Source organism: Mauremys reevesii, linkage group 10, assembly GCF_016161935.1.
Source record: "Mauremys reevesii isolate NIE-2019 linkage group 10, ASM1616193v1, whole genome shotgun sequence".
In the NCBI taxonomy this organism is placed as follows: domain Eukaryota; kingdom Metazoa; phylum Chordata; order Testudines; family Geoemydidae; genus Mauremys; species Mauremys reevesii.
In genome coordinates this window covers 57454830-57481577 of record NC_052632.1, presented here as the reverse complement: position 1 = coordinate 57481577, position 26748 = coordinate 57454830, and the positions used below count along the sequence as shown (strand labels likewise).

Genomic DNA, 26748 nt, shown 5'->3' with positions numbered 1-26748 from the left:
CTGTCAGCAAAGTGTGTGTGTAAGTGCACAAGAAACAATGGGCTTAAATTGCAGCAAGGGAGGTTTAAGGTTGGACATTAGGAAAAACTTTCTAACTGTCAGCGTGGTTAAGCACCAGAATAAATCACCTAGGGAGATTGTGGGATTTTTTAAGAGCCGGTTAGACAAATATCGGTCATTCCCACTATAAGGCCTACCTCTTCATTTAACATATTTTTTCCCCACTAAAATACAGAAAATAGCTACAATTTATCAGCCCCAATTCTAAATTTCAGAATAGAAACCATAGTTTGGATACCTAGTGGTAAGCATGTTAAAACTAGCGGACAATGCACCCTGTTCCACTAATAACCTGTTTCAGTTTCAACATTAATCTTAAAATGTCAATGCCAGCTGCATAAAAGATATGAAAATTTTAAAATGAATAATGCAGGTCTGATGGGCAATAAGGTTGAACAACTTTTTTTTTATTCAATTAGGAGAAAGTGCAGTCTTCAGAAAAATCATTACCACCAAACATGGAAACATCTCCAAAGTAATAAATAAATGTTTTTTTAAAGAAAGTCATCTGACTAGAGAATTATTTATTTTTGAATCCTCCTTTTACATTTTCATCAGAAGGACATGAGTGTCTGCCTAGAGAGTTACTTATGTCAACATTTTACTCACTAAAACAAAGAAAGCTTTTTATTTTACATATAAATACACATACTGCATCGAGTTGCAGCAATCAAGACACATTCCTGAAAAAGTATCAGAGGGGTAGCCGTGTTAGTCTGGATCTGTAAAAGCAACAAAGAATCCTGTGGCACCTTATAGACTAACAGACGTTTTGCAGCATGAGCTTTCGTGGGTGAATACCCACTTCTTCAGATGCAAGGTTGCATCTGAAGAAGTGGGTATTCACCCACGAAAGCTCATGCTGCAAAACGTCTGTTAGTCTATAAGGTGCCACAGGATTCTTTGTTGCTATTCCTGAAAAAGATTTTAATGTATTATTTAAACTAAAAATAGTTTAGGACTAATTTTAGAAATTCTCTGACACTAGGTTTTTGATAGAATCCCCAGTGAATACTAAATAAAAATGTATTATTTGTAAGTGAAATAACTATTTCCAACATTACAATTCCAATAATCCCACATGTTCTTTATTCTGAGAGAGAAATATTTTTCATACCCAACTTGCCTGGCTCAGTTCTAGTTTATCTGAAAATCATGCAAACTGTTTGAGACAAGAAGAAACAAGGAATAATTCATAATAAATAGACCTTTCATTTAAAACAAACTCTTAAAACTGATAGAGCTTTAAAAGAGAATAAAGGAAATTGGATTGGAGAAGAAGATTAAAATTGAATTTCTGCTTGGAACTATATTTAAAAAAACCCTGAAATGATAACTACAGCATCTTATTATCATAAATTTGCAATAAGACAGGTTGGAAAATTTGGCCTGTCTTAGAAACTTAAGCAAGCAACCTTGTTTTCAAGAGTGTCTGAGTGATTTATTTAAGTGCCTAATGGATTTAGGCATCCAACTTTATAACCAACATTTTAAAATGTGCATGCTTACCCTCTGGTGCTAAAACCTTGCATAAAGATGCAAACTACATATTGCTGACTCATTCTGGCTGGTTTATATTGTTAGCTCCATGCAGTGCCCATAAGAGAGAGAAAATTAGGAACTAAGACAGAGAGCATCTGCAGAGAAAGCACAGGAACAGACAAGGTAGGGCAGAAAATTTTGGCTGAGGTTTATGTTTCATTATCTGAAATATTAAAAATGCAGGAAAACAAGAGTTCAGTCTGGACTACTCACCAGTGTGGTGAGAGTATACTGTGCTTGGAGTAGGGTGGAAACTCCATCTGTTTACACAGCTCTTAGAACAGTGTCTTTATATACTGAAAATATATTAGTCTGGCAACCTTAGCACATACGTCCTCCAATATGATTAATCCACTGGTTAAATAATTAAAATAATGCATGTGACTCATCAATTAAACTCTATTTAGTTTATCCAATTATGACTGTGCATAGAGATTGCCACGGAAAACTTGTGACCTTAGCAATGTAACAAAATTTTCAAAAGGATGACACACTGAAATTGACTCTTTCCTTCCACACAGCATCATTTTGCAATTTGAGAATGGGAGAGGAAATATTTATGATAAATTTTACAGGAGTTTTAAAGATACGGCGGCTGGCTGATATAAAGACAAGACGTCATCAGCAGAGTGTAAACAGAAATAAAAACTCCAGCAAACGCTATTATCAATATTAAAATTTTATAAACAGTGATAATGAAATAATCCAGTGCATTTATTTACTGTCTCCAAGACCTGGATCTCTTTGACTGGTCACTTAAATTCACCGTATATGGACCGTGTGTAAGAGTGTATATTATTCTTCCAGAATAATGCAGAATGCCATGTTATCTGTATGTGCCAAACTCTCTTGGTCAGAATAGAAATTAGTGTTGAAATGAAGTAAGATGGAAGAACAATTTCAATCACAAAATCAAAGATGTATTCATAATGTGGGGCCCAGTTCAGCAAAGCACTTAAGAACATGCTTAGGCAATGCTTTAGAAGCTCTGCTAAACAGGGACTGACAACCATATGCTTAAAGTTAAGTAAGGTAATACTAGTTTTCCCAAATGCATAAAAAAAGAGAAATTCTATAATATTAAGTATTAAAAGGCTGCTACACAATATTACTAAACATACTCTCTTCAGACTTGATTTTTTTTTCAAATTATTTAACTATGAACTTCTTCAAAAAAACTACATGACAAGAACACACTGACATCTGCTGGCATTTTGTAAACACATTTTGTTATATGATAAGGATTTAATACAGTGAGCATTTTTGCGTAGCCTAATGCAGTAATCTGCAGCCATGGCTCAGCAAATTAATGCTGTCCATAATTCCTACCTGAATATGATAAAGAAAAGTAAGATTGTAAGCTTGCAAAGCCCTAGAGCGTGCATATCATCTGTAGCTGCAGACAGCCTGCGAAATTAAACGCTGCATTTCCTCAGTATGTGATCTCTAAGACGTTGCAGGGAATTATGTTTGCTTAGTCTATGTAAAAATATTTAGTGACACTAGGCAAGTCATATTCTAAGAATTATTTCCCTTATTTTCCATGGCAAGCAATGATCAACTTTATCCAATTTACAGTCTGTGGGCACAATTCTTGCAATCATCACTCTGGCAGAACTCATATAGAAAACTGTTGTTCCAGAGTACCAGCCAACAATTTAAAGGCTCAGATTTTTCATATAAACACTGCAGAATTGGGTTACATATGTTTGTATATTTATGTGTGTAACATATACAGAGAACACAATATATACAAATTGGTATGACCACAGATTTCATACAGTACATAACATATACAGGGCTACATCTTCCTAGGGTGACCAGATAACAAGTGTGAAAAATCGGGACAGGGTCGAGGTAATGGGCACCAATATAAGCAAGCCGCAAAAATCCAGATATATGGTCACCCTAGATGCTCCACTGGTGTCAATCAGCATCATCAATACAGTTGTATCGATTTAAACCAGCAGAGGATCTGACCCATAATATTTCTTAATGAACATCTACTAATGCAACATTTCAGTGTGCGAAAGTCAGAAATTCAAAGTTATGGGTGCTATAACAGCTGTAACTTGGCCCATTTTTGAATATGTAATATTCTGTATTACTTCATGCACTTCTCAATTTATTGCTTAGAATGTGCGCTATGTACTCACTTAATGTGTACTGTGGGAATCATAATTTAAGATTTCCTGCCTCATGTGTATATTTTAATGCAAAGTTATGCTTGAGAATTTAAATACAAAACGGGAAATATGCGGTACATTGTGCACACACACTATGGTATAAATTTAATTGTAGACTAGTACAAAGTATTACAACTTGGTCTCAGTGCAGCTGTATGTGTGGTGAAAACTATAATTACATTTCTTAACTTTTGAGCATTTACAGATCAACTGTCATCTGTAAAGATACATTGATTAAGTATATTTGCAGTAAACTTTTCTGAAAGTAAAAATTAAAAAAAAAAAAAACAAAATAATTCAATGCTGTGCTGCTCTGAAAAAAGCATTTTAGGAAGATAGCTGGGTAGAATTTAGGAATAAGAATTGTGTAAACTAATACGGAAAACAAGATCAAACGAGTGGTTCACCTAGTCGAGTATCCTTTCTCTAACCAGTAGCACAGGGGTCGGCAACCTTTCAGAAGTGGTGTGCCGAGTCTTCATTCATTCACTCTAATTTAAGGTTTCGCGTGCCAGTAATACATTTTAATGTTCTTAGAAGTTCTCTTTCTATAAGTCTATAATATATAACTAAACTATTGTTGTATGTAAAGTAAATAAGGTTTTTAAAATGTTTAAGAAGCTTCATTTAAAATTAAATAAAATGCAGAGCCTCCTGGACCAGTGGCCAGGACCCAGGCAGTGTGAGTGACACTGAAAATCAGCTTGCATGCCGCCTTCGGCACCCGTGCCATAGGTTGCCTACCCCTGCAGTAGCACATGCTTCAGAGGAGCATACACAAAATCCCATAGCAGACAATTATGAAATAACCTGACTGAAAGGAAAATCTCTTCCTGTCCCCCTATTTAATGGTTGACCTATGCCCTTAATCATGAGCTTTATATCCCTTTTAATAATTTTATTTTTCATCTCTCTCATATAAAAATGAAAATGTTCTAATTTATATAATCATCCAATCCCTTAATAACTCTGTGACACTCTTGGCCTCCATGGTATAGTGTGGCAAAGAGTTCCACAGGTTAATTATGTTGCTGAAAAACATATTTCCCTTTCACAGTTATAAATTCACTGCTTTAATAAATTCTCTGAATAGCTCCTTTTTTTAAAAAATTATGTGAAAGGGTAAAGAGGAGCATTTAATTCATCCTCTCTCTAACAGTGTTTTGTATATGACTATCAAATAATACTTAAACTTAGAATACTACTTTGATTCAGAATTCAGCAATGTGTATGAGTAGGCATGGTTGTTGAAGTTCACTCTATCGGTCAGGAAAATTGACTTAGGTTGAAGAACTGGGGGAAAGGGATGTATGTAGCATTTTATGCTGAATGGATTGTTTCTCTCATCCAAATTCATTTACATGAGTCTTGTGGTGGTCTAACTGTGAGGAAGTGCACCTAAATAATAGCTCACAATTAAAATAGTTACCAGCCATAAGATACACATTCAGATCACGGTAGCTATCAGAAAGGTTACAAATGCCCATCAGGATAGGGAAAAAAATTCCACACAAGCAAAATAAAGAGGAATGGCAGAGTCGAAACAGGTTAAGTGACCAGTACTGGAAGTTTACCAACAGGCACAGTATATCCCAGGCAATCATCACTGACGGGCTTGGAGTAATAATCTTAATACTTAACACTGTTTGACTGTCATTCTTTGTAATTTCCATGGTGTTTTTAATACCACCTGTTTTAACCTACTATTTTTAAAACATCTGAAAATATATACCACAGTGCTATGTATATTTAGGATAATTTACAAATGTTAATTAGCTTAGCCTCCCAACACGTTGAAAAAGTAAGTAAATATTTCCATTTTACAGATGGAGAAACTAAAAGTAGCGTCAGACAGACAGAAGTAGCGTCAACAAAACCCATCTTTTCTGGCTCCGAGTGCCTTAACCACACAACTATGGGTTCTTCCTTCCAATTAAAAGGTATGCCAACTACAGGGAGAAGGTGATAACTGGGCCCTAAAGCAATGCAGACAAGGACAGTGCATAACACTCCAAAGGCAAGTGTCCACTGGCCCAGCAGGTAGTCAGGGAACTGGGTTAGAAAGAAGTAGTCCATTGGCACAAACAAAAGCACAGCACAGTGGTCACCAGCTTCTGTACACAACAGATGGCATCAACAGAATAGCAAGCCAAAAGTCAGCAAGTAAATTGTAAAAAGACCCATATGGGAATTGCACACACACACACACACCCCATACTTCAAAAGCAGCCACAGCATTGCCCAGCTTATCTGCTCAACCATCATTGCCAACATGTAAGGGGATTTTGGGGATTTCAATGCTGTTTTCCAGGCTACTGCCTTTGCAGATGGTCCCTAACCTTTCCTAGATGTATATGGCATTGCATGCTGAACTTGTAATGTTTCTGACTGTTTTAACACCAAGTGAGAAAGGATCATGTGTGCTGAAATGTCAAGTCACAACAGTACAACATTCTAATAGTCATTCAGAATTCCCTTTCTATTTCCTTACTTGGAGCCAGTTTTAGTAAATTAGTTAACTTCTAATATATAAAACATTTGCATATACAAAACCTGGAAGAGGAATAGGGATTCTCGCCTCCTCTAACAGAGCCAGATATCCTTTAAGTCTCAAACTCCACACCACTAGAATCCTGACCTTGCAACAGCTAGTCCACCAGAAAAGACATAGGACTTCCTTTAGTGCCTGTCAAAGCTACTCCTTGATCAACCTGAGGAATCACTTTTTCTACCCTCACTCAAATTTATTATTATTACTACATGATACCTTTATGTGGCAAACCAGAAAAAGTACCAACTACAGTGCAATTTAGTCTAATGCAAGATGATCAAAAGCTGTAACTCCCTAGTAAGCACTGTGAAATGAGTTTGTCATCTCAGTCCAGTCTGCAGTGATGGTTGGGATGAGGTCACTCCAACTACCTTACCATTGACATCTAGTAAGCTGACAATTACATTTGAAGTGGCCAATTACTGCCTGGTCATGGAGACCATCACCATCTCCCCATAAAATTGCTTCCTCCAGGTCAGGACTGAGATACATTAGTACAGAAGTTTCCACTCATGTTTCCTACTGTGTGTTGCACAGCAGATTTAAAGCATTAGTTTTTAGTGCTAGAGATATCAGGCTTTTGTCAGTATTTGAAGAATGGAAAGTTTTTGTAGTGTATTGTTTTTCTTGCTAACTGATTATTTTTATGTAGCTGGAGTTTGCTGGTGTCGGGTATTTACTCTCACACATTGCGGTTTTAAAACCTATCATGCATCTCTACAAATGTGGGTTTCCTAATGAATACAAAATAATCTATAATTTGAGTGATAAAACAAATGAATAACATGATATATAGGGAAATAATTGCAGTTAATATGTTCAGTATATGAAAAAATTATGTATGACAGTACCGTTCAGCAATGATACACTGATATTATTTCAGAAGTAAATTTTAGCTATTGGTATTAAAAACACTGATTCTGTTCTTTCAACATTTCCTCCCCATTCTGTCAATTATAATAGACAGTTTAACAAATCGTGGCTTCTCCAACTCAATCATTTTTTGTGTATAATGCAGTTGTCAGGAATTATTTTGCAAGCAGCATTTCTTTTACCCTGTGTTTCTTTGTCCAGTCTGTTTTTTTTTCCAAAGTAATCTTCCACTGTGTTAGTTTTCCCATACTACCACCACCACTGATGTCTATGCTAAAGAGAGTTAGGAGCCATATTCAATGCCTTCCATATTTTTGTGTCTTCAGTACAGTAGTCATTTCATATCTCAAATTACTGAATGGCCTAATGCTAAACTTCCCCACCCCCAATCTTTGCTGGACTGTAGCTTTAATATACCTAGATAGCTGTGATATAAACAAAAATAAAACTACATCAATTGCTACTTTTAGCTCCGTAATTCCAGAAACATGGAAGAATAGGAAAATCAGAGCTGACAAAAGGCCACATTTAGGAAATATACATACCACAATGGTTGACATGTCAACAAAAATCCAATTTTTTGCTCAGTATGGAACTTCCAAGTAATTCTGAATGGAACACAATTTAAAGTTAGCTCTATCAGTTCACTATTCTTAAAAAAGGGTAATTTTTTGAAAAAATCAGAGCTGGGAAGCCTTTCACTTCTGTAGATAGTGGTGTGCATAGCTGACATAGCATCCACGGTAGCCACATGCCTGAACTTAATAAGAGACTTCTTAGTATTAGAATACATTACTTGCACTGCCAAAGCACAAATCATCTAATTTTTAGGAAAAATGTGACATCACTGTAGACTCCCATGAGCAAAGAGGAAGATGTGTTAGACTCATGGTAAAAAGTACTGATTCCTATAATTACAACACTAATAGTGTAGGCCTATTCATTTAAATATGTGACATTATTTTACTGTATGCTTTTATTCTTTTGCTCCCTATCACATAAATCTCTTGTTGCTACATTAAACTTTGTTAAAATGTATAAGGAAATGTTTATTAGAATCTATTACAGTACAAAACATGTGCATTATCCTGCAGAATTATTTTAACGGTAGGAACAATAAAAGTGATTATTGATCATAATCAGTGTTTAGCATGCTACTCACAATGCCTATTATGATGCTGGCATATTTTTCATTACTTCCACAAAGAGAATCCTGCAGAACTTGTTGGGCCACTGATGTGCTATAAATACCTCCATATTAAAATAGCATCTAAGGATTTAGGGCCAGATTTTTAAAGGTATTTAGATGCCTAAATATGTAGAGACGTGCCTAGTAGGATTTCAGTGGGGTTGAAGAAAAGGTGGGTTTAATGCAAATAATATTTTTTAAAAAGCACTACCATATTGACTAGGAAAGCTTTGAGTTCACCCATACCAGGAAGGGAAAACAAGAACTTATGTACATTTACTACTGATAAAAAAAGTTTTACACACGAACTCCAGCATTTGCTGAATATTGATGGATGCTCATAAGGAAAGAAAAGCCAGTAAATACACCTCTACCTAGATATAGCACTGTCCTCGGGAGCCAAAAAATCTTATCGCGTTATAGGTGAAACCGCATTATATCGAACTTGCTTTGATCCACCGGGCTGCGCAGCCCCGGCCCCCCGGAGCACTGCTTTACCGCGTTATATCCAAATTCGTGTTATATTGGGTCGCGTTATGTCGAGGCAGAGGTGTAATAATGTTAACTATAGTGCATGTTCGCATTGGTACATTCAGAGAAATGCTGATTTGTCAGTTAATTTATTGAAAGTGACAGACTGTAACAGGAGGAGTGAAAGATGGTCTTCTAAATATCCAAGTCCACATGACTTTACCACTAGTCTTACACAAAACAATGTGATCCACTTGCTCATTGTAGTGCCTAGAAGCATTATTCATTTTAACACTCAATGATTCACTTCACACAACTCAACTAAATCCTGACGTTACTCCAACTGACAATGGAATTATAATTATTATTGATTTATCTGGGAGTAGGATGGGGATGAATTCTTCAAAATACTCCCACTTCTGATGAAATACTTACAAATTTGTTACAGCCAGCGATTCAGTACTAAGATTAAAAAAAAATCACTGTACAATTAAGAAAACATTTTGAAACAAATGTTGAAAGCACAACAAGGATTTGAAAGTTAAAAGTATCACGTAGGAATCTTCAACTGGAGCAGAGTAAATAACCAAACCCATAATCTATGTGTGAAATGAGGACATTCACAATCAGGTCCGGATTAAAGCAGGGGCTTTAGAGGCTGCATCTTAGGGCCCCGGCTCATGGGGGGCCCTGCAAAAATAAATCATAGGCAGCAATCTTCAACGAGCTGCTAAATGTCCCACAGTGCAGCATGGCACTCAGGCAGGCTGCTTGCATGCTGTGGCCACACGCCGCTCGCAGAAGCGGCTGGCTGCTAGCATGCCTCTGCAGCTCCTGGCAGAGGGGGAGGCACCTCCATGCACTACTCCCGCCCCCAGCACCATCCGCACAGCTCCCATTGGCTGGGGGCAGCACTTGCCGGTGTGAGCATTGCACGGAGACATGCTTTCCCCCTCGTCCGAGGGGCCACAGAGATGTGCTAGCAGCCAGCTGCTTCCAGGAGCAGTGTGAGGCCATGGCATGCAGGCAGCTTGCCTGAGCCCTGCTGCACCACTGGCCAGGAGCTGCCTGTGGTAAGCGCCTCCCAACTGGAGCCTACACCTTTTGCATATGTGCATTGTAATGTCTTTGCATGTGAAATAATTCTTCCACACACACTCCCCTAGATACCTGAAAACAATTATTCAAATCATACATCTGAAGTCTGAAATTCTAATTCTAAAAAATTACTATGCTAAATACTATTGGAATTACATCTATGAAAACAGTATTTTTTGCACTCAAAGCAAAACAACTATTTCAGAATTTGTGAATGTTATTTATTTGTTTTCAAATTTATTCCTGAACTTGTATTTTAAATGTTAAACTTCAACACTGAGCTAAGTAAAGCGTTACATCTTAGAGTCTGAGTGGGGGGAAAAGCACCTCACCTCTCCCACAATAAACATTTGGACATAACATTTTGGAAACCTGTAAGTAAAAACCAAAATCTTATGGAGATTCACACTGGCTTTTGTTCTGCAGGAGGCAGAACATCTATTTGGGCCAGAGTTGAAATAAGGGTTAACAACATTAAGTGTTGACAGATCCTTAGCTGCAGTAATAATGCTCATATCTTTTGGAATAGGTTGGATCCTTCATGTCCACTGTCACAGGGCACATCACTCACCATTGGACTGGGGCCTCCTCCTGGTCACACTGGGGATTCGCTTGAGGTCAACATCCCGCCGACTGTCTGCACACCATCACTCCATCCCTGCTGCTACCTACAGCCCCCTCTTAGCTGCCAGAACTGCATCGTCCTCTTCGTGACTTAACCCTCCAGCTGTGTTCCCCCCTTCCGGGGGTTAGTGTCTTAGGCTAATAATCATGCCATTTCCCCAGCAGCGAGTGGGGGAGACCTGGGCTCACCCACCACTCTGGGTCCCAGCCTAGGTAACCTGTGGATAGCAGCCTCCTGCTGTGCCTCTAGTTCCTCTCACCACTGCTACAATCCCCTGGGCCACTTCCTCATGGCCCTAGCACCTTCTTCACCCTCACCACAGGGCATTAAGCTGCTCAGTCCCTGGAACCAGCCAGGACCTTTCTCTCTTGCTCTCATGGTCCCTGCCAGCAACTGACCTGTCCATGGTGCTAGTTTTTCTTTAGCCTGCTAGGGCAAGGGTGGGCAAACTACTGCTTAGGGATCACATCCGGCCCTCCAGATGTTTTAATCAGGCCCTCAAGCTCCCGCCAGGGAGCAGGGTCCGGGGCTTGCCCTGCTCTGGCACTCCAACTGGGGAGCGGGTTGGGGGTTGGCCATGCTCTGTGCATGCCGTGTTTCCGCCCAGCTCCCAGAAGCAGTGGCATGTCCCTCCTCCGGCTCCTATGCGTAGCTCCACATGCTGCCCACAGCCCCCACAGCTCTCGTTGGCCAAGAACCGCAGCCAATAGGAGCTACAGGGGCAGTGCCTGCAGATGGGGCAATGCGCAGAACACATGTTTTGGGGAAAATTTGGGACTGGGAGTGTGTTGGGGTTACCCTGTAAGTCCCAAATTTTCCCCAAAACATGCGTTCTGCACTGTCCAGCCCTCTTCTAGACAGTTCAGATATTATAGGTCCGTTGCCCCTGTAAGGGGTCAATATCCAACTGCCTGTTACTTTACCTGGAGTTACCAAACAGTTCAATTTAAACACCACACAGGAATAATTTTGACTAAAAAAAAAATCAAAACAAGTTTATTTAACTGCCAAGAAATATATTTTAAGTGAATACAAATTGATTGTATTGCAAATCTCATAATACACCTGCACCAATTTGATTTTGTCTGTTTGTATTTGTTTTTTTGCAGAACTTGAGTGATGCTGTTTAAATGGCTAACATTTTTCTATATATGTTTCCTCTTCTGTAAGCTTCTGCATCCCAAAAGATGAATTAGGCTAAAGAAATCAAGAGTGACTGCTATAGATAACATTATTCCAGTCTTATTGCCAGAGGCAGGTCAAGTTGGTTTGAGTGACCACATGGTTATTTACTGTTTATGACTATGGAGAGAAAAACTGCTGCTTCAAGTCACAGAAGGTGTTATCAAGAATCAAGACATTGGAAAGATAGCAGAGAGGAGCAAAATAACCTTAGAGTAAGAGGTATTGTGACAGTTGTTAAAAATGTCTCCTATTTATATTATTAGCATCTACCTTTGCAAGAAATATCTCTATATCCAGAAAATTGCATCACATCCAAATACACCATCATAGAACGCTGGGGGCAGCACACCTTCCAACACATATTTACAGTAGAAATTTTAGGAAACAATGGCATACACAGCAAACATACTGCACATGGTAAATTAGTTTCAGAACAACATACCATTTGTACAACATAATTTGATATGAAATTTCAAACCCAGATACTCTTATCCAAAAGGATTATGGATTTTTTTCTACACTTGCACACTCAGTCAAAGTAATTGAACACAAAAATAGTGGCTGTTTTAGTTTGGCAAACATTTCCCATCAAAAACCTCCACCAAAATCCTCACCCACATTTTCACATTCCAAGACTTTCAAAAAAAAAAAAAAACCAACAACATACATTGAAGTAGTTGAAATTTTCCATCTTGAGTATGAAACCAGAGCTAAATATTCTAGGGTAAACTGAGCAAAATCCACTGAACTATTTTTGAGTAAGAAGAGAATGAAAAATAACTAATGTTTGAAATATATCATTTGAAACGTATCATGAGATTTCTCAATGTGAGATATCATACCTTGTTTTACAAAAATATATTTTGATTTAATAAAGATAAAAACATTCTGAAAACTGGATAATGAATATGCCCAATGTATCCATACACTGTTAAATACCTAACTTTTGTGCGTGTTTCCTCTTTTCTAAACTACTGGATACCAAAATAAAGATTAGGATGGTGCTCAATTGTCTCCATCTCCACTAAAGGTAGGAGAAGATATAATGGGCTTAATCTGTAAGAAGGGAAGATTCAGTTTTGATATCAGGAAAAACTTTCTAATTATAAGAGTAGGTAAATTCTGGAATAAGCTTCCAGGGAGGTTTTGGAATCTCCGTCATTGGAGGCTTTTAAGATGAGGCTGGACAAACACCTGTCAGGAATAGTCTAAGTATACTTGGTCCTGCCTCAGCACGGGGGGTTGGACTTCACCTCTCAAGGTCCCTTCAAGCCCTACATTTCTATGATTTTTATAATATTTATATATATTTGTATGTGTGTGTGTCAGGAGTTGTGCACTAGAGAATAGGTACAAAAGATATGAATTGTGCAGCTTGAGAAGTTTGCATTTGTTGAAAGTTGGCCTCAACCGGCAACTTCTGTCCCACTAGTCACCCTTCTTGTTGTACCTCTGCCATTCTCAAATACAGTTTATTTTTATTTTTTTTAAAATACTTGAAAGTTATCCATACTGTAAAAAAACAAAAACACGGCAATGATTCTCAGATCTCACATCACCTGACTTAGGCTCACGCTACAGCGCTAAAAATAGTAATGTAGCTGTTCCCACTTGGACTGGACCCCAGGCTCTGAGACCCAGCAAGCAGGGAGGGTCTAAGAGCCTGTGCTCCACCCTGAGCCAGACTGTCGACACTGCTATCTTTAGCTCCATAACACGAGCCTGAATCAGTTGATATGGGTTCCAAGATTCACTGCCACAGGGTTTTTTGCACAGTGTACATGTATCCTAAGACCTTCAAATCATCTTATGAGGGGAATATGTAGATACAGTCAAACACCAACTTAACATGGAGTACTAATACCCTCTTCCTACTACTCCCTATTATATCTAAAATAAACTGATTTACTAGTCTTATTAATGGGCACTAGCTGGTCTTGACCAACTAAAGAAAGAAACATTTTGTTTACTACTTCCCCAGCTTACCCCTCGCCCCACAAAAACATACACACAGGAAGACAGATACAAGCCCATTCCCACCCAACACCTTAAATTAATGCAACATACTAGAGGTAGCATACTTAAGCACTAAAATGTCAGTCAATTTGATAGCTTAGTGTGAATGCACATCTTTAACTCTGCACCCTTGAACATATGCATTTCAATACAATATTGCTATTTGGGATCAAAGGTTATTTTAGATACACATGTGTATCCAAAGTTCCAGAAATGTTACATTTTATTACTGTTTTTGAGAAATAGCATACCACATAACTTAAGACTGTAGTGTAAACCATAAAAATGGAGCAGAGTTTTGTTTTAATTAACACAGGGGGTAGAGTTAAGACTTATGTCTTCAAAGTTATCATATTTGCTAACTTGTATGCTTATCTGTAAAAAAAAATGTTATTAACAGATTTTTCCATGATATAACCAAATTGTTTTATAATAAGTATTTCATAAACTCTCAGGTATCCTTTGAATAGTCATTGGAATATCACAAACTCTTACTTCTAATAGGCTTCTATACAGTTCTCATTTAAATAAATTAAGGGAGCTTAAGTGAAAGATATTTAATCTAACTTGCAAAATCCAAATTTTGAAGTATGACAGGCATTTTCTTTTTGTGGTTGATGTTGTCACCTATCTAACAGAAGTCTAAACTGTATATCACAGGCAACCATTTCTGTGTGTCCTTCAGAATCTTTATATGTGATTCAGACTCCAGACTCCATGCATCTGAAGAAGTAGGGTTTTTACCCATGAAAGTTTATGCTCAAATAAATCTGTTAGTCTTTAAGGTGCCACCAGACTCCTTGTTTTTTTGGATGTAACACAGCTACCCCTCTGATACTTAGTACTCCTGTTATACACCACTCTGAAATCCCAGCATCTCAAAAGTATTTCCCTGTGTCAAAATACAATTTCCTTTTGGAATATATTCATTATTGAACACATCAACTTAATAGATACAAATACAATGGTCTTATTTACAATAAGTTGTAATTTTGCACATATTCAAAATAGGAAGACAGTACTATGATCAAGAGGGGAAGGGGAAGACTAGGGAAAACCATTAACTAAACCATACTGAAATTGAAAACCATGCATATTGAAATTATTTTAAAAATACATATTCTAAAAAATAAGATTATCGTTGTTATTAAGATTATTATTAGGGAAAGTCAAGTTGATTTTTTTTTAAATTGAACTAATTTCAATAAATTCAAATTCCTGATAGAACATCCCTTGAACAATATGTTGAGAATTAAAAAGGAAAGCAATCAAATACCTCCCCAATAATTTCTTGGGGAAACAGAAGTGTTTTTTTTCCTGCTCTCTGGTGTTGTTCCTGTATGGCCTGATACCACATCATTGAATCCAGGGGAGCTTGGACATTGACTTCAGTAGTCTCAGGACCAAGCTTGTATAGAATTATACCACCCAAAATACTAACTCACAATTCTCTTCATTTTTCTCTCACTGTGCACACCCCTGCCTCCAATCTGTTCAGTTTCAGCTTCAATGATGCTACTGGTAAACATCATCTTTCAGGGACAGAAGGAAAAGCATACATATGAACTCTCTTTGCATGGGAGTGAAGTCATCCTGTGGCAAGTACAAGTGGCAACCAACTGAACAATGAAACTATACACACACACACACACACACACACACACACACACACACACACAGTAAATAGAATGAAAATGAGAAAAATATTCTTCCCTTGGTAAACTTCTTTCAGCTATGGTAATATTAGTGGTTAATTGCAACTACAGTTGGTACTACATTTTCAGACAAACATAGTTTTCTGATTACCTGTGTCCCTTTAAGGTATTCTACTTTTCATAATTATCAGTCATTTCTTTCTCTCCTGACCCAGGGCTAAGGCCTGTATTTTACAACTGAATCCACAGAGTCAGATCCTGGTCAATGCCCAGTGCCCCACTGAAGTCAGTTAAGTTCCTCAAGCAAGCGTCTGCACACATTGATCAGCACCAGCGCCTGAGAGAACAGGTAGAGACCCACTGAAATATGAGAGGACAGAAAATGTAGTGCAAAAGGAAACAGACTATTTAATTCATACTTGGGAATTTAGTACTGCGGGAGGTCACCATGCAAAATACCGTGGCTGGATTTGAAAATCGGCTGCATCATTTAAAGGCTAAAGCATGATGTTAATTATTTCTCCAAGTTTAGCCCTTTTATCTTTTCCTGGTTTGGATGACCTAACCTTTCCCAGCAGTAGTGGCTCCTGAACAACACATTTGAGCTATGATTCTTCTAGAGTGAAATTTACCTGTGCAGAGGGCCAGAACAAGGCTGATACTCCAGTTAAATCCCACATAAGACTTATTTTCATGTATGATTCACCAAGATGAATATGAATAATTTCCCCACTATTAGCCCAGCTGCAACCACAAGTAACATTCATAATTGTGCTAAGGAAGGGCTCAATCCTTCAAGCCATTCACATGTTGGACTCCTAACATCACTGGGAGTGCCATACATGGAGGGCTTGCAGGATCAAAATCTACAGTAATATGCAAAGGGAGCCAGTCTGGTGTCACTGAAATTACATTGGGGTGGATTTGCTCAACTTTTTTTAATGTCTTGAATCGAAAGATTGACTGAACATGAAGATCAAGAACGTGTTCCCAGTCATACACATGCACACTGCTACCATCATCACCACAATCCTCAGCCTCTGACTACAACACTGCCCAAATGCCAGGCTTCCTTAGGAAGGATGGGGTTGCTGCATCAGGATCATTAGCTACGGGGCAGTCCCTGACTGGATGGATCAATGATCTCATCTACTGTGTCAAATTTTAAGTTCCCACATTTAGAGAGAAGCATGAATATTTACTGGAACACCTATTCAGGTCACATGTGCACTTACTGCCAGGCCAGTGTTTGCTGGCAACAATGGGAAAACTCAAAGATACACAGTGATGTGTCTTTATTTCCCCCCAAATAAATAAGTGCCGAGTAACATGCACTAGCAATCAGCAATGTATGCTGTATACAAATCACAAACAGATCAACACCATGCCACATAATTTTGCAATGAAAATAAATCCATTTAAAATATCTACTTATAGTGTATTAAAAAAGAACATTCCTCCATCTACAAAGTTTTAAATTGTACATATTCTTACCTTTCTTTGAGTCGGTTTTATAATCCTAACTGTACCTTAACATATCTACCAACACCAGATTTAAATTGTGGAAATCCCAGGCTTCCTCTAAAGCTAATCTGAAGAAAAGGCTTTAGCAATAAACCTTCTCAAGATGGTGTATGAACTTCTCTGGTGATCAATTGAACCGAGCAGATTCTTTTTTATCTTCTTGGTTTATTTAACAGGTTGTTTGTTTTAAATGAAAAAAGGATACTTGTAAATTGATATTCACCTTTTCTACCACATTAAAGTACAACACAGTAGACACAGATTTATGCTTAAAGAAAGCTACACCCAGTATGTACAAAGGAAATGGTTTACATTACAAATGTGTGCACCAAATCCCTTTAGTGCAGTGTTCCTAATCTGGGGAAGGCAACTAAACTCCCCCATGGGAGAAGTAGGCACAGAAAGACCTTTGAAGTGTGAAGCTCCTAGCCTCTTCTCCCCAAGTGGTATTACAAAGCAATACTCACTGTAGCACTGCCTGCTGCTTCTGGTAGCAGTGCTGTGTACTGGGTAGCTGGGGAAGGGACAAAAAAAGATGTGGCTGGCAGCAATGGCAACAGCTGTGGGTTCTGATAGGAAATGGGGAATCCTTATGAGGCTGAAGGAGAGACAAGAGGGCCAGTAAGGGAAGGGAAGGGTAAAAGTCTGTGGGAAAAAGGGACGAAAGACGGGCAAGAAACAAGTGGGTTAATGGGATAGAGAAAAAAGAAAAGGACAGAGGAGAGAGGGGAATGGAGAGGGCACAGGTTAGAAGTGGCCGCTGTATTGGGCCATGATGCATGGAGACATGAGGATCTCCAAAACAACTTCAGCAGCCACTGCTTTAGTGCTTTCCCCAGGAGGTAACCTCACCACTTTCCAGTTTGAGTTAGTGCATGTCAAGATAAAATTAAATATACATACTGTGGTGCAGCAGCTCCTCAGCTGCTGTGAATTATCATAGGTCCTTTACTGGAGCTATAACCATTTACACCAGCTGAGGATCTATCCCTGTATTTCTACATTTGTACTCTTTGCTAAAAGTACATATTTTATGAATCCAAGAATTAGTGAATTCAGTCTGCTCAGTGACACCTGACTTCTGCAAGTATTTCTGGTACTTAAGGATACCTGCTTCTGAAAACAAAAATGTCCTTATTACCCAGTGACCACAAGTGCCATGGTTACAAGCATTATCAAAATTATCAACATATTGTGAATTTGACCACAGAACTTGTCAGCTGTATTGTTGCTAACAAGTTATATTTTAGCTTAAAAAGGAATGCAAGTTGCATAAATACAGTCCTCATTTCAGAAAATGCCAAAATCTCTTGTCAGATGTATTTAGCATAATAAATAAATTTTAAAGGAAACTTGTTTAGCCAGCCTTTGAAGCCTGTACAAGACACTGTCTTCAGCTGGACATATGACTGGGACTGTAATTAGAAACACTAAATATCCCAAGAAATCAGTACTTCAAATCATCCAAGTAAAGAGAAATACTAAATAAATTTAGGAATACCATAATTTGAGCTGTCCTAATTTGTTCGCCATAGTTCTAATTAAAGGGCTCTCTTCTGTGATCTAATACACTTTGCTAAAGTTAAATTCAGTGTCTTATGAGAAGAGTTGGCATACACGGAAAATGCCCTTCACTTTGTTTCTACCTAACCTTTGCAATACACTTTCACAGCTCCTTAATGGACCATATTTCCAAACCTGCAAAATCATATGTATTTTATGAAAACAAGAGCATCTTCACTTTAGGCTGTGAGTTAATTATTATGGGATAATAGATTTAGGAAGCATGTGCTTTAAAACTCTTTCCAGCCATACACCCGTATTATCAGTCTTTATTACCAAAGCAACAAATCTTGTTCTTGCTTTTAAATACAGTACAAAAATTGTTTACCCTTTGTTACACCTAAATAATGTAAATAACATTCAATATCTTCCATTCCTGTAGCTGTACACCAGGGCCAGATTTAAAAAGAAAAGTCTTCAGTTCTCAGTCCTCTATGTCTATTACATTTTATAACTCAATTTACCTTGAATGAGCAGAGTTTTTGTTACAGTTTACATTAGTCATCACTAAATTACTGCTTCTTAATAAGATTCTAAAGACATACTTTGCTATATTCATAAACTGGACCAGTTAAATGACAAGTTGCAGACTTTCACAAAGTCTTTTGCACTTCACAAATTTGAATATTTGGAAGAATCAGATTTTAAATCAGTAATTCATTCCAAAGCAGATTTGAGGATTTTTGCATTTTTTGAACTGTCAGAGGTTCAGTGCCCAAAGCTTCCCTTCACTGTAATATGGTCTGATATTTTTCATAAGAAAAGCTAGCTGTAGTCACACTTTTGTTCAGCTCCCCTGCAACTACAGCTAGAAGCTAAGTAAACATTACCATGCATTTAGAATTATACTCTGTGATAATAGATTTTAAAATAAAATAAAGCAAAGTGCATGATGTCATTCAGTGATGTGCTTTGCTCTCCTTCTCATCCCACACTTAACTCCCTTAGTTTCCTCCACATATACATTTATCTCATTGGCATGATCCCTGTTTCACTCAATCCAGGTCCCCAGCCTGGGCATGTATCTGCCTCCCTCTCCTTTGAACACACCTGCCTATGAAAAACACTTCGGAACTTGTTACCTGAACCATGTTTCAGTAACTTTTCTGCACCAAATACTTACCAGCACATACACTGTCAAACAGGCACAACATAGACCCCCCCAGCAGCAATGGAGATACTAGCATGATCTCATTGCCAATGGGATGCATGAGTGGGGCACGGAGAAGAAGGGAAACTGGCGTTTGACTTAGCATACACTTCAGAGCAAACATATCCCTTCCATTTGTTGCAGCACTTGGCTTTCGAAGGCAGAGCGGGAGCACCTGGAGGGGACTCCAGCCATACATTCTCCACAAGGTCCTGCCCTGAAGTGCCACTTTGAGAGAATGGCCTCAGATTAAAAACGCAGGGGCCTCCTTTAGCAATTTCCCACCCCACCCCCGCAGCAAAGCAAAACAGCTCTCGGGGGGCTTCCCAGCGCAGCAGGGGCTGGAGGCTTCGCCCTACCGCCCTCCCCCAAACCAAAGGCTCAACTCACCATAAAGAGAAGAAGGAGGCTAAAGGGACTGTGTCTCGCCCGCTCCGTCCAGCAGCGTCTCAGAGGCAAAGAGTTCGCACCCCCTGGGCACGGGCAGCGTAGAGAAAGCCCAGGGGCAGCTGGGGACGCTTGCCGGCCCCCGGAGCCCCTTCCCCGCAGGAAGGACGCGGCGGCTCTCTCCCGCCTTCACCAGGGCATCCTGAGTCCCCGCTGCCGTCCGCCTCCTCCCTCACAAGTGTCACTTAGGCTGCAGCCAAACGCGAGCGGGCAAAGCGCCCGTCCAGGGTGCGAGCCTCACGCTGGCAGAGAAATCCCTGGCGAGGAGAGTCCGGGGCAGCTGGTGGTGAGGAGGAGCTTGCAAGGGCAGTCGAGAGAGCACCTTGCGCCGCGGTCCCCTAGCCGGGAGCTCGCAGGCGAAGCCTGCAGCTGGCGGCGAGCTCCCCAGCGCGCGCCTCAGGCTGGCCGAGCCATCCCTGGAGATGAGGCTGGCGCTCGCAACAGGAGCCTGGCGCAGCTCGCGGCGAGGGTCCCCGCTAGGTGAGCCTCGAGCGTGCAAGGAGGTTCCCTCATGCAGGAGCCTGGAGCTCGTAGAGGAACCTCTCCCTCCTGCGTAGGAGCGTGGAGAGCTTACAGAGAACCCCACTCCCCAGCTGGCGAGCCCCGCGTCGGGGGATTTCCCGGGAGCCACTCGAACCAGGTGACTTTGGGTTGCCGGGTTCGCCTCAAGGCAGCAGGGGGAGGCGCGGCTGCTCCCCAGCCAGCGCTGCAAAGTGGCTCCGGAGAGGGAGCGGGGTGACCTTCAAGCCCGCCGCGGGGGTGGGCGAAGCAGGCGGCGGCGCGAGCCGAGCCCTGGCGAACAAGAGCAAAGCGGCCGGCGCTAGGAGGGGGCGAGCGGGTCTCCCTGCCCAGCACCCCACCCTCCTCCACGCGCCGTTACGCCTGCACCTCGGGATTGGCAGGTGCATGCAGGCGCCCAGCGCTCTGCTCTGGCTCTCTCTGCTTAGCCATGGAGGGACCCTCTACTAGCCCCGCAGGGACCAGGGGCTCTGGGGTGTGGGGGGCAGGGACACTCCACTCTCTTCAGAAGCACATTACTTGCCATCACGCAGAGAAACCATTTGGGGAGAGGGAGGGAGCGAGTGTAAAATGGATACTAGCCTAGGAGATGGCACAGCTGCTGGCTTATTACACTAGAGAGATGGTTACAACTTTTCCTGCAAAGGGTTGTCACAAGCGGGCTCGATTAAAAAGCCAACCTAAAAACGGGGCTCCCATGGCAAAACTAGGCAGGGTTTAAAACTGCTGCCTGTCTGACAAATAATAATACTTAAGTGACAGTTAGGAAGTTGCTGATTAAAATGATGCCTTTGGCAATACTGAGAGATTTTTGCCTATTTTCCTTCCTCGGAAAACAAATCTTAGAGGAATTCTAATGCTGAACTAATGAGAAGAGGTATTGCAGCATCCCCGGCTCCATGAATTATTGTTAAACAGGTCTGACAGCAGCTAGTTCCGAGAAAGTTTGACAAATAAACAACATCAGGACCTGTCAAAAATAGTGATTTATCAGTTTTAATAGGTTGTTTTAATTGGTATAATTATCCAATGTTTGTGTGTTGCACACTGTGTGATTCTAGCAAATTAGTGTTATTATGGTTTAATAATAGGCACCTATGAGAGGTTGTGGATGATTTATATAATGATGACAATTCAAATTTTATTTAATATATAGATTAAAATGAAAAAGTTAAAATTTTGAAGGTGCACATGATCTAATTAAAAAAAATAAAATCATTTGAATCATTTAAAACCACATCAGCTAAAATATATATGAATACTCTCTCTCTATATATTTTGTATCGGTGCAGAAACAGGAGTAGAACTAAGACTTTTTTTTTAAATTAGCTAGCAGCAAAGTATTACTGGGAACTTTGAGCACTTACACTAGTAAGTCAAAAGTAAATACTTGTGATCCAATACTGCAATTATTAAGGCATATATCCAAGTTTATCCCTGTAAAGTAGTCCTATTGATTGTAGTGGGATTGCTCATATAGGTGAAGTTAAACACATGCCTAATTATTAGCAGGATTGGAGCCTTAGTAAACAATTCAGCACATAACCTGTTCCTTCTGCTACTTTAGGCCCCAAATTATAGGTCTGATCCTGTAAACACTGAACTCAATGGAACTAGTCATGGGTCTACATTTATTCAAGTGCACAACTGCTGGCAGAATTGAGGCATTTTATCCAATTTCCTAGGTGTGAAATAATTAATTTATTTCTGTCAGACATGCAGCAGGGGCAAATTAATGATCTGAAGGCTCATTTTTTAACACAATGGGACTACTTACATCTGTAAAGTTATTCAACTGTGCATTTTCAGGATCAGAGTGTATATTACCAAATAACTAAAATATGCTCTCTAAAAATGTATGGCCTGACCTTGTAACTTGATCTATGCAGGCAAATCCCAGCACTTGTGCAGAGCCTTGTGCAGAGCCTTATTGATTTCAGGTGCATCCAGTTGCAGATCAGGACTATGAGGCTCCTGCAAAACTCACACTAAAGTCAAAATACTGAATCTAATGGGTGCAAAAGAGTGTTTGTTTTTTAAAGTGCTGCAAAAATATTTTACAGTGGTAATCCAGAGTTATGACTGGACAGTACAAGACATTAACAAATATATATTAAGTATGGTCATGAGGAAAAGGAAGGTGATGTCCAAATAAGCTTTAGTATACATGTAAATATAACAGTAGCGTTTCTTTTGTGCTCCACCAGTTTTTCTTTTCATAGGGGGGTTCTTAAATGTAACTAATTTTCCATATTACCTCTGCACATCCCTTCTTATCAACTATTACTGATTCTTCTGATGGGGTTTTGTTATGGACGAATATCTTCAAGTACCTCAGTATTTATGCTAAGACAGAACTGAAATAGGTACTGCAAGCTAAATGTCAGCACACAACACTACCATTTGATGAGAAATGCTCGTGCAATATGAGCTAAATTCTTGGTCCCACTGAAGTTTTCAGAGTTTTGTCATTGGGTTCTATGGGGCTAATCCTGCTTCCATGGAAGTGAAATTAGAGTTTTGCTCTTGACTTCAGCGTCAGTAGCTTTAGGTTCTGTATAATAAACTATCCTGCTGGCCAATATTGTCTCATTTCTTTGTTCTCCCCCTATCTGTCTGTATACACCTGTCATTTCTTTACTTCTACTTACACTGTAAACTTTCTGGGAGAGGAGCTGTCTTTTTGTTGCTTGGTACAGTGGCTAGCTCCATCACTAGGGCTCCTGACACTATAGTAATACCAATAATGAATAATAATTAGTAATAAAGGATGGTCCAATGGTTAGGATGCTAGGCTGATGCTTGGGTTCAGTTCTCTACTCTGCCACAGATATCCTGTATGTGTTCTGGGCAAGTCACATAGGCTCAGATCCTTACAGCTATTTAAGTGCATAACTCCCATTGATTTCAAGACTGGTTTCAATGAGAGTTAGGTACCTAAATATATTTGAGGATCTAGGTCTTTGTCTCTCCCGGCCTCAGTAATACATCTGTAAATTGGGGAAAACAGTACTTCCCTACCTCACAGGCGTGTTGTAAGCATAAATACAATAAAATTATTGTGAGGCACTCAGATATTATAGTTATGGAGGCCATAAAAGAAGCTAAGTTATTTTGTAAGTTATCATAATACATTTCATTTAACAAGATTACTCATATCACTATTGTACAAATACAGCAGAACTCACAAACCAGAAAGTTTAAGGCCTCAGTCCTACAAACACTTTGGCACAGGCTTTAAGTGTGAGTAGTCCCACTGAGACCAACTGAACTACTTGTGTTTAAAGTTAAGCATGCACCTAAGTGTTTGCAGGGTCAGGGCTGCCTGCATAGTCATCAACTATGGCAGAGTTTTTCTTTCAGAAGTCCTACAATAATAATACATTTGTGTTTTATATGAATGCTAATTATTTTAAAGAAAAAGTGTTTTCATTCATTCTGATCTCCGTGCCCCCTTTCATATAGCCCCTTCCTTCATAGAACATCCTTGCACTTCATGCATATCAATATTGTTCAATCCATTTGTTAAGTCTTTCAGTGTTGTTATTAATTGTGTATTACAGTAGCACCTGGAGGCCCCAACTGAGATCAGGGCTCCAGGTGCTGTAGAAGAGACAATCCCTGTCTTAAACACAAGACAAAGCCTGGGCAGGGAATCAAGAGGCACACACAGAAGAAGTGACTTGCCTGGCATCACACAACAGACTAGTGGCAGAGCGGAGAATAATGCTTGATGCAGAAATTATTGGATGAAGTTCCCTGGCCTGTGGTCAAGAGATCAGGCCTTAAAATCTATGAATGCCAAGCCCTCAAAATGAGATGCAGAAAGTATCAAAGAGGACCTTGTTGTCCACAACAGCGTGTGGGAAAGGATTCTTTTCTCTCAAGCCTCTCAAGGTATGCCTAGATAGCCCATGGTAGTGAGCCTCCTAAACAGGTGTCCTGATTCCAGTTCCAGTGCTTCTGTAACTGAACCACACTGACCCTTCCATGTATGATATATCCACACATTATCTTCAGTGTCTGAGTTACACAGTAACGTCTTCAGGGCAGAGTCCTTGGCATTTATAAGCGTTTGTAAAGCACAAAGTATGTTCAAAGCATTCTATAAATAATAATGATGGTAGTTTTATCCTTAAGTGATAATACAATGAAGTCATAAATCTGGGTTACTAACATCTTAGTCATTTCCACAGTAACTGTTTACAAAGGGAAAACCACAGAATTTAAATGTAATTGTCTACTCATGCAGGGAGATTAAATGGTTTATAAAGCAGGCATTTTCAATTTAAAAGCAAATTATCAATAACAAGAGAACAAATAAATGGTAGATAATGAGACATTCTGCTGAAATGCAATGTTTTGAACAAACTTTCAGACAGGCATTATATCTCAGTCCTTTTACAGCCCCCCTTTCTGAATAAAAGCCAATTTTAAGAATTTTGTCACAGTCTGTCACATTTTTCCTCCCAATAAAGTACACTCATGCTTTATCTCCAAATCCAAAAGCATTTTCAAAATGTTATTGGTAACAAAAGTTAAATGTATGCAATAATTTTAAACTAAAAGTAAATCCATAATACTTGTGATATACAGTAACTCCTCACTTAAAGTCGTCCCAGTTAACGTTGTTTCGTTGTTACGTTGCTGGTCAATTAGGGAACATGCTCATTTGAAGTTGTGTAATGCTCCCTTCTAACATCGTTTGGCAGCCACTTGCTTTGTCTACTGCTTGCAGGAAGAGCAGCTAGCTGGTGGGGGCTTGGAACCAGAGTGGACCGGTAGCCCCCTATCAGCTTCCGGCTCAGGACCGGTGCAAGGAAGTTTTGCGTCCTAGGAGAAACTTCCACTTTGCACCACCCCCACACCCAGCTAACCCCATCCCCCACGGTAGCTAATCATGCTCCCCACACCCGAGGAGTCCCCCCACACGGCAGCTAACCCAGCCCCCCACCCAGGGAGCCCACCGTCCCCCCCCACCCGGGAACCCTCCCTGCAGCAGCTACCCCCCCTCAGCAGCTAACCCCGCCCAGGAAGCCCCCGCCACGGCAGCTAACCCCGCCTGGAGAGACTCGTCCCCCCCCGCGGCAGCTAACCCCGCCTGGGGAGCCCACCCCAGCTCACTTTGGCTCCGCCTCCTCCGCTGAGCACGCCGGCATCGCTCTAATTCTCCTCCCCTCCCAGGCTTGCCGTGCCGATTGGAGGAGACTTAGAGCGGGGGCTGTGTGCTCAGCAGAGGAGGCAGAGTGGAGGTGATCTGGGGCGGAGAGCGGTTCTCCTGTGCGCGCCCCCCCCACCCCGTTACTGTGGGCGGCCCTCCCCGCCCACCCCCACTCACCTCCACTCCACCTCCTCGCCTGAGTGGGCTTTTAGGTGCCCTCAACCACTATTGCCTAAGTGGTTGCACCGGCCCTGTCCCTGTTCCCCTAAGTTCCCTGTGCAGCAGCTGTCTGCAGTTCAGCTGTGTCCATGCCCTCACTGCCATGTACTGCTCCTGTCCTCTGCCTTGGAGCTGCTCCCCGAGACTCCTGCTTGCTGTGGGTGGGGGAGGGAAGGAAGGGGGGGCTAATGTCAGGGTGTCCCCCTGCTCTTGCACCCCACTTACCCCATCTTCCATAGAGCAGGGGGGACAGACCAGGACTCAGGAGGGAGGGGGCTTGCAGCAGCTGCATCTCAGCAAGCTGATCTAATTAACAAGGCAGTTTACTTAAGGGAAATGTGCATATCTCCCTCCATTCCTAGTGCTTTGTGTAGAGAGAGAGTTAACCCTTGAGGACTCAGCCAATTGCTAGTTAATCATTTAGCAGTAAGGGAAATATCCCACCCTCTGACTCCTCCACCTCAACCAAGCTTCACAATCATCATCACTGTGTACCAGTATTAAATTATTTGTTTAAAACTTATCCTATGTGTGTATATAGTCTTTTGTCTGGTGAAACAAATTTCCCTGGAACCTAACCCCCTCATATACATTAATTCTTACGGGAAAGTTGGATTTGCTTAACATCATTTCCCTTATAGTCACATTTTTCAGGAACATAACTACAACATTAAGTATGGAGTTACTGTATTTTCTCTTACTGATGTTAAACTC

The 26748-nt window shown here is 40.3% G+C and overlaps 1 protein-coding gene across 17 annotated transcripts in view; it reads right to left on the bottom strand.

The window, feature by feature from the left end:
- RBFOX1 (RNA binding fox-1 homolog 1) overlaps positions 1–26748 on the bottom strand; it is a 2636561-nt gene that overhangs the window by 1555839 nt on the left and 1053974 nt on the right. Inside the window, exon 1 of one of the 17 annotated variants that reach the window (XM_039490583.1) lies at positions 20079–21079. The exons of the other annotated variants lie outside the window; for them this stretch is intronic. Within the exon in view, the coding sequence (XP_039346517.1) occupies positions 20079–20081 (3 nt within the window). The 5' untranslated portion in view covers positions 20082–21079. Of the gene's footprint in view, positions 1–20078; positions 21080–26748 lie in introns of those variants that run through there. 17 annotated transcript variants of the gene reach the window in all.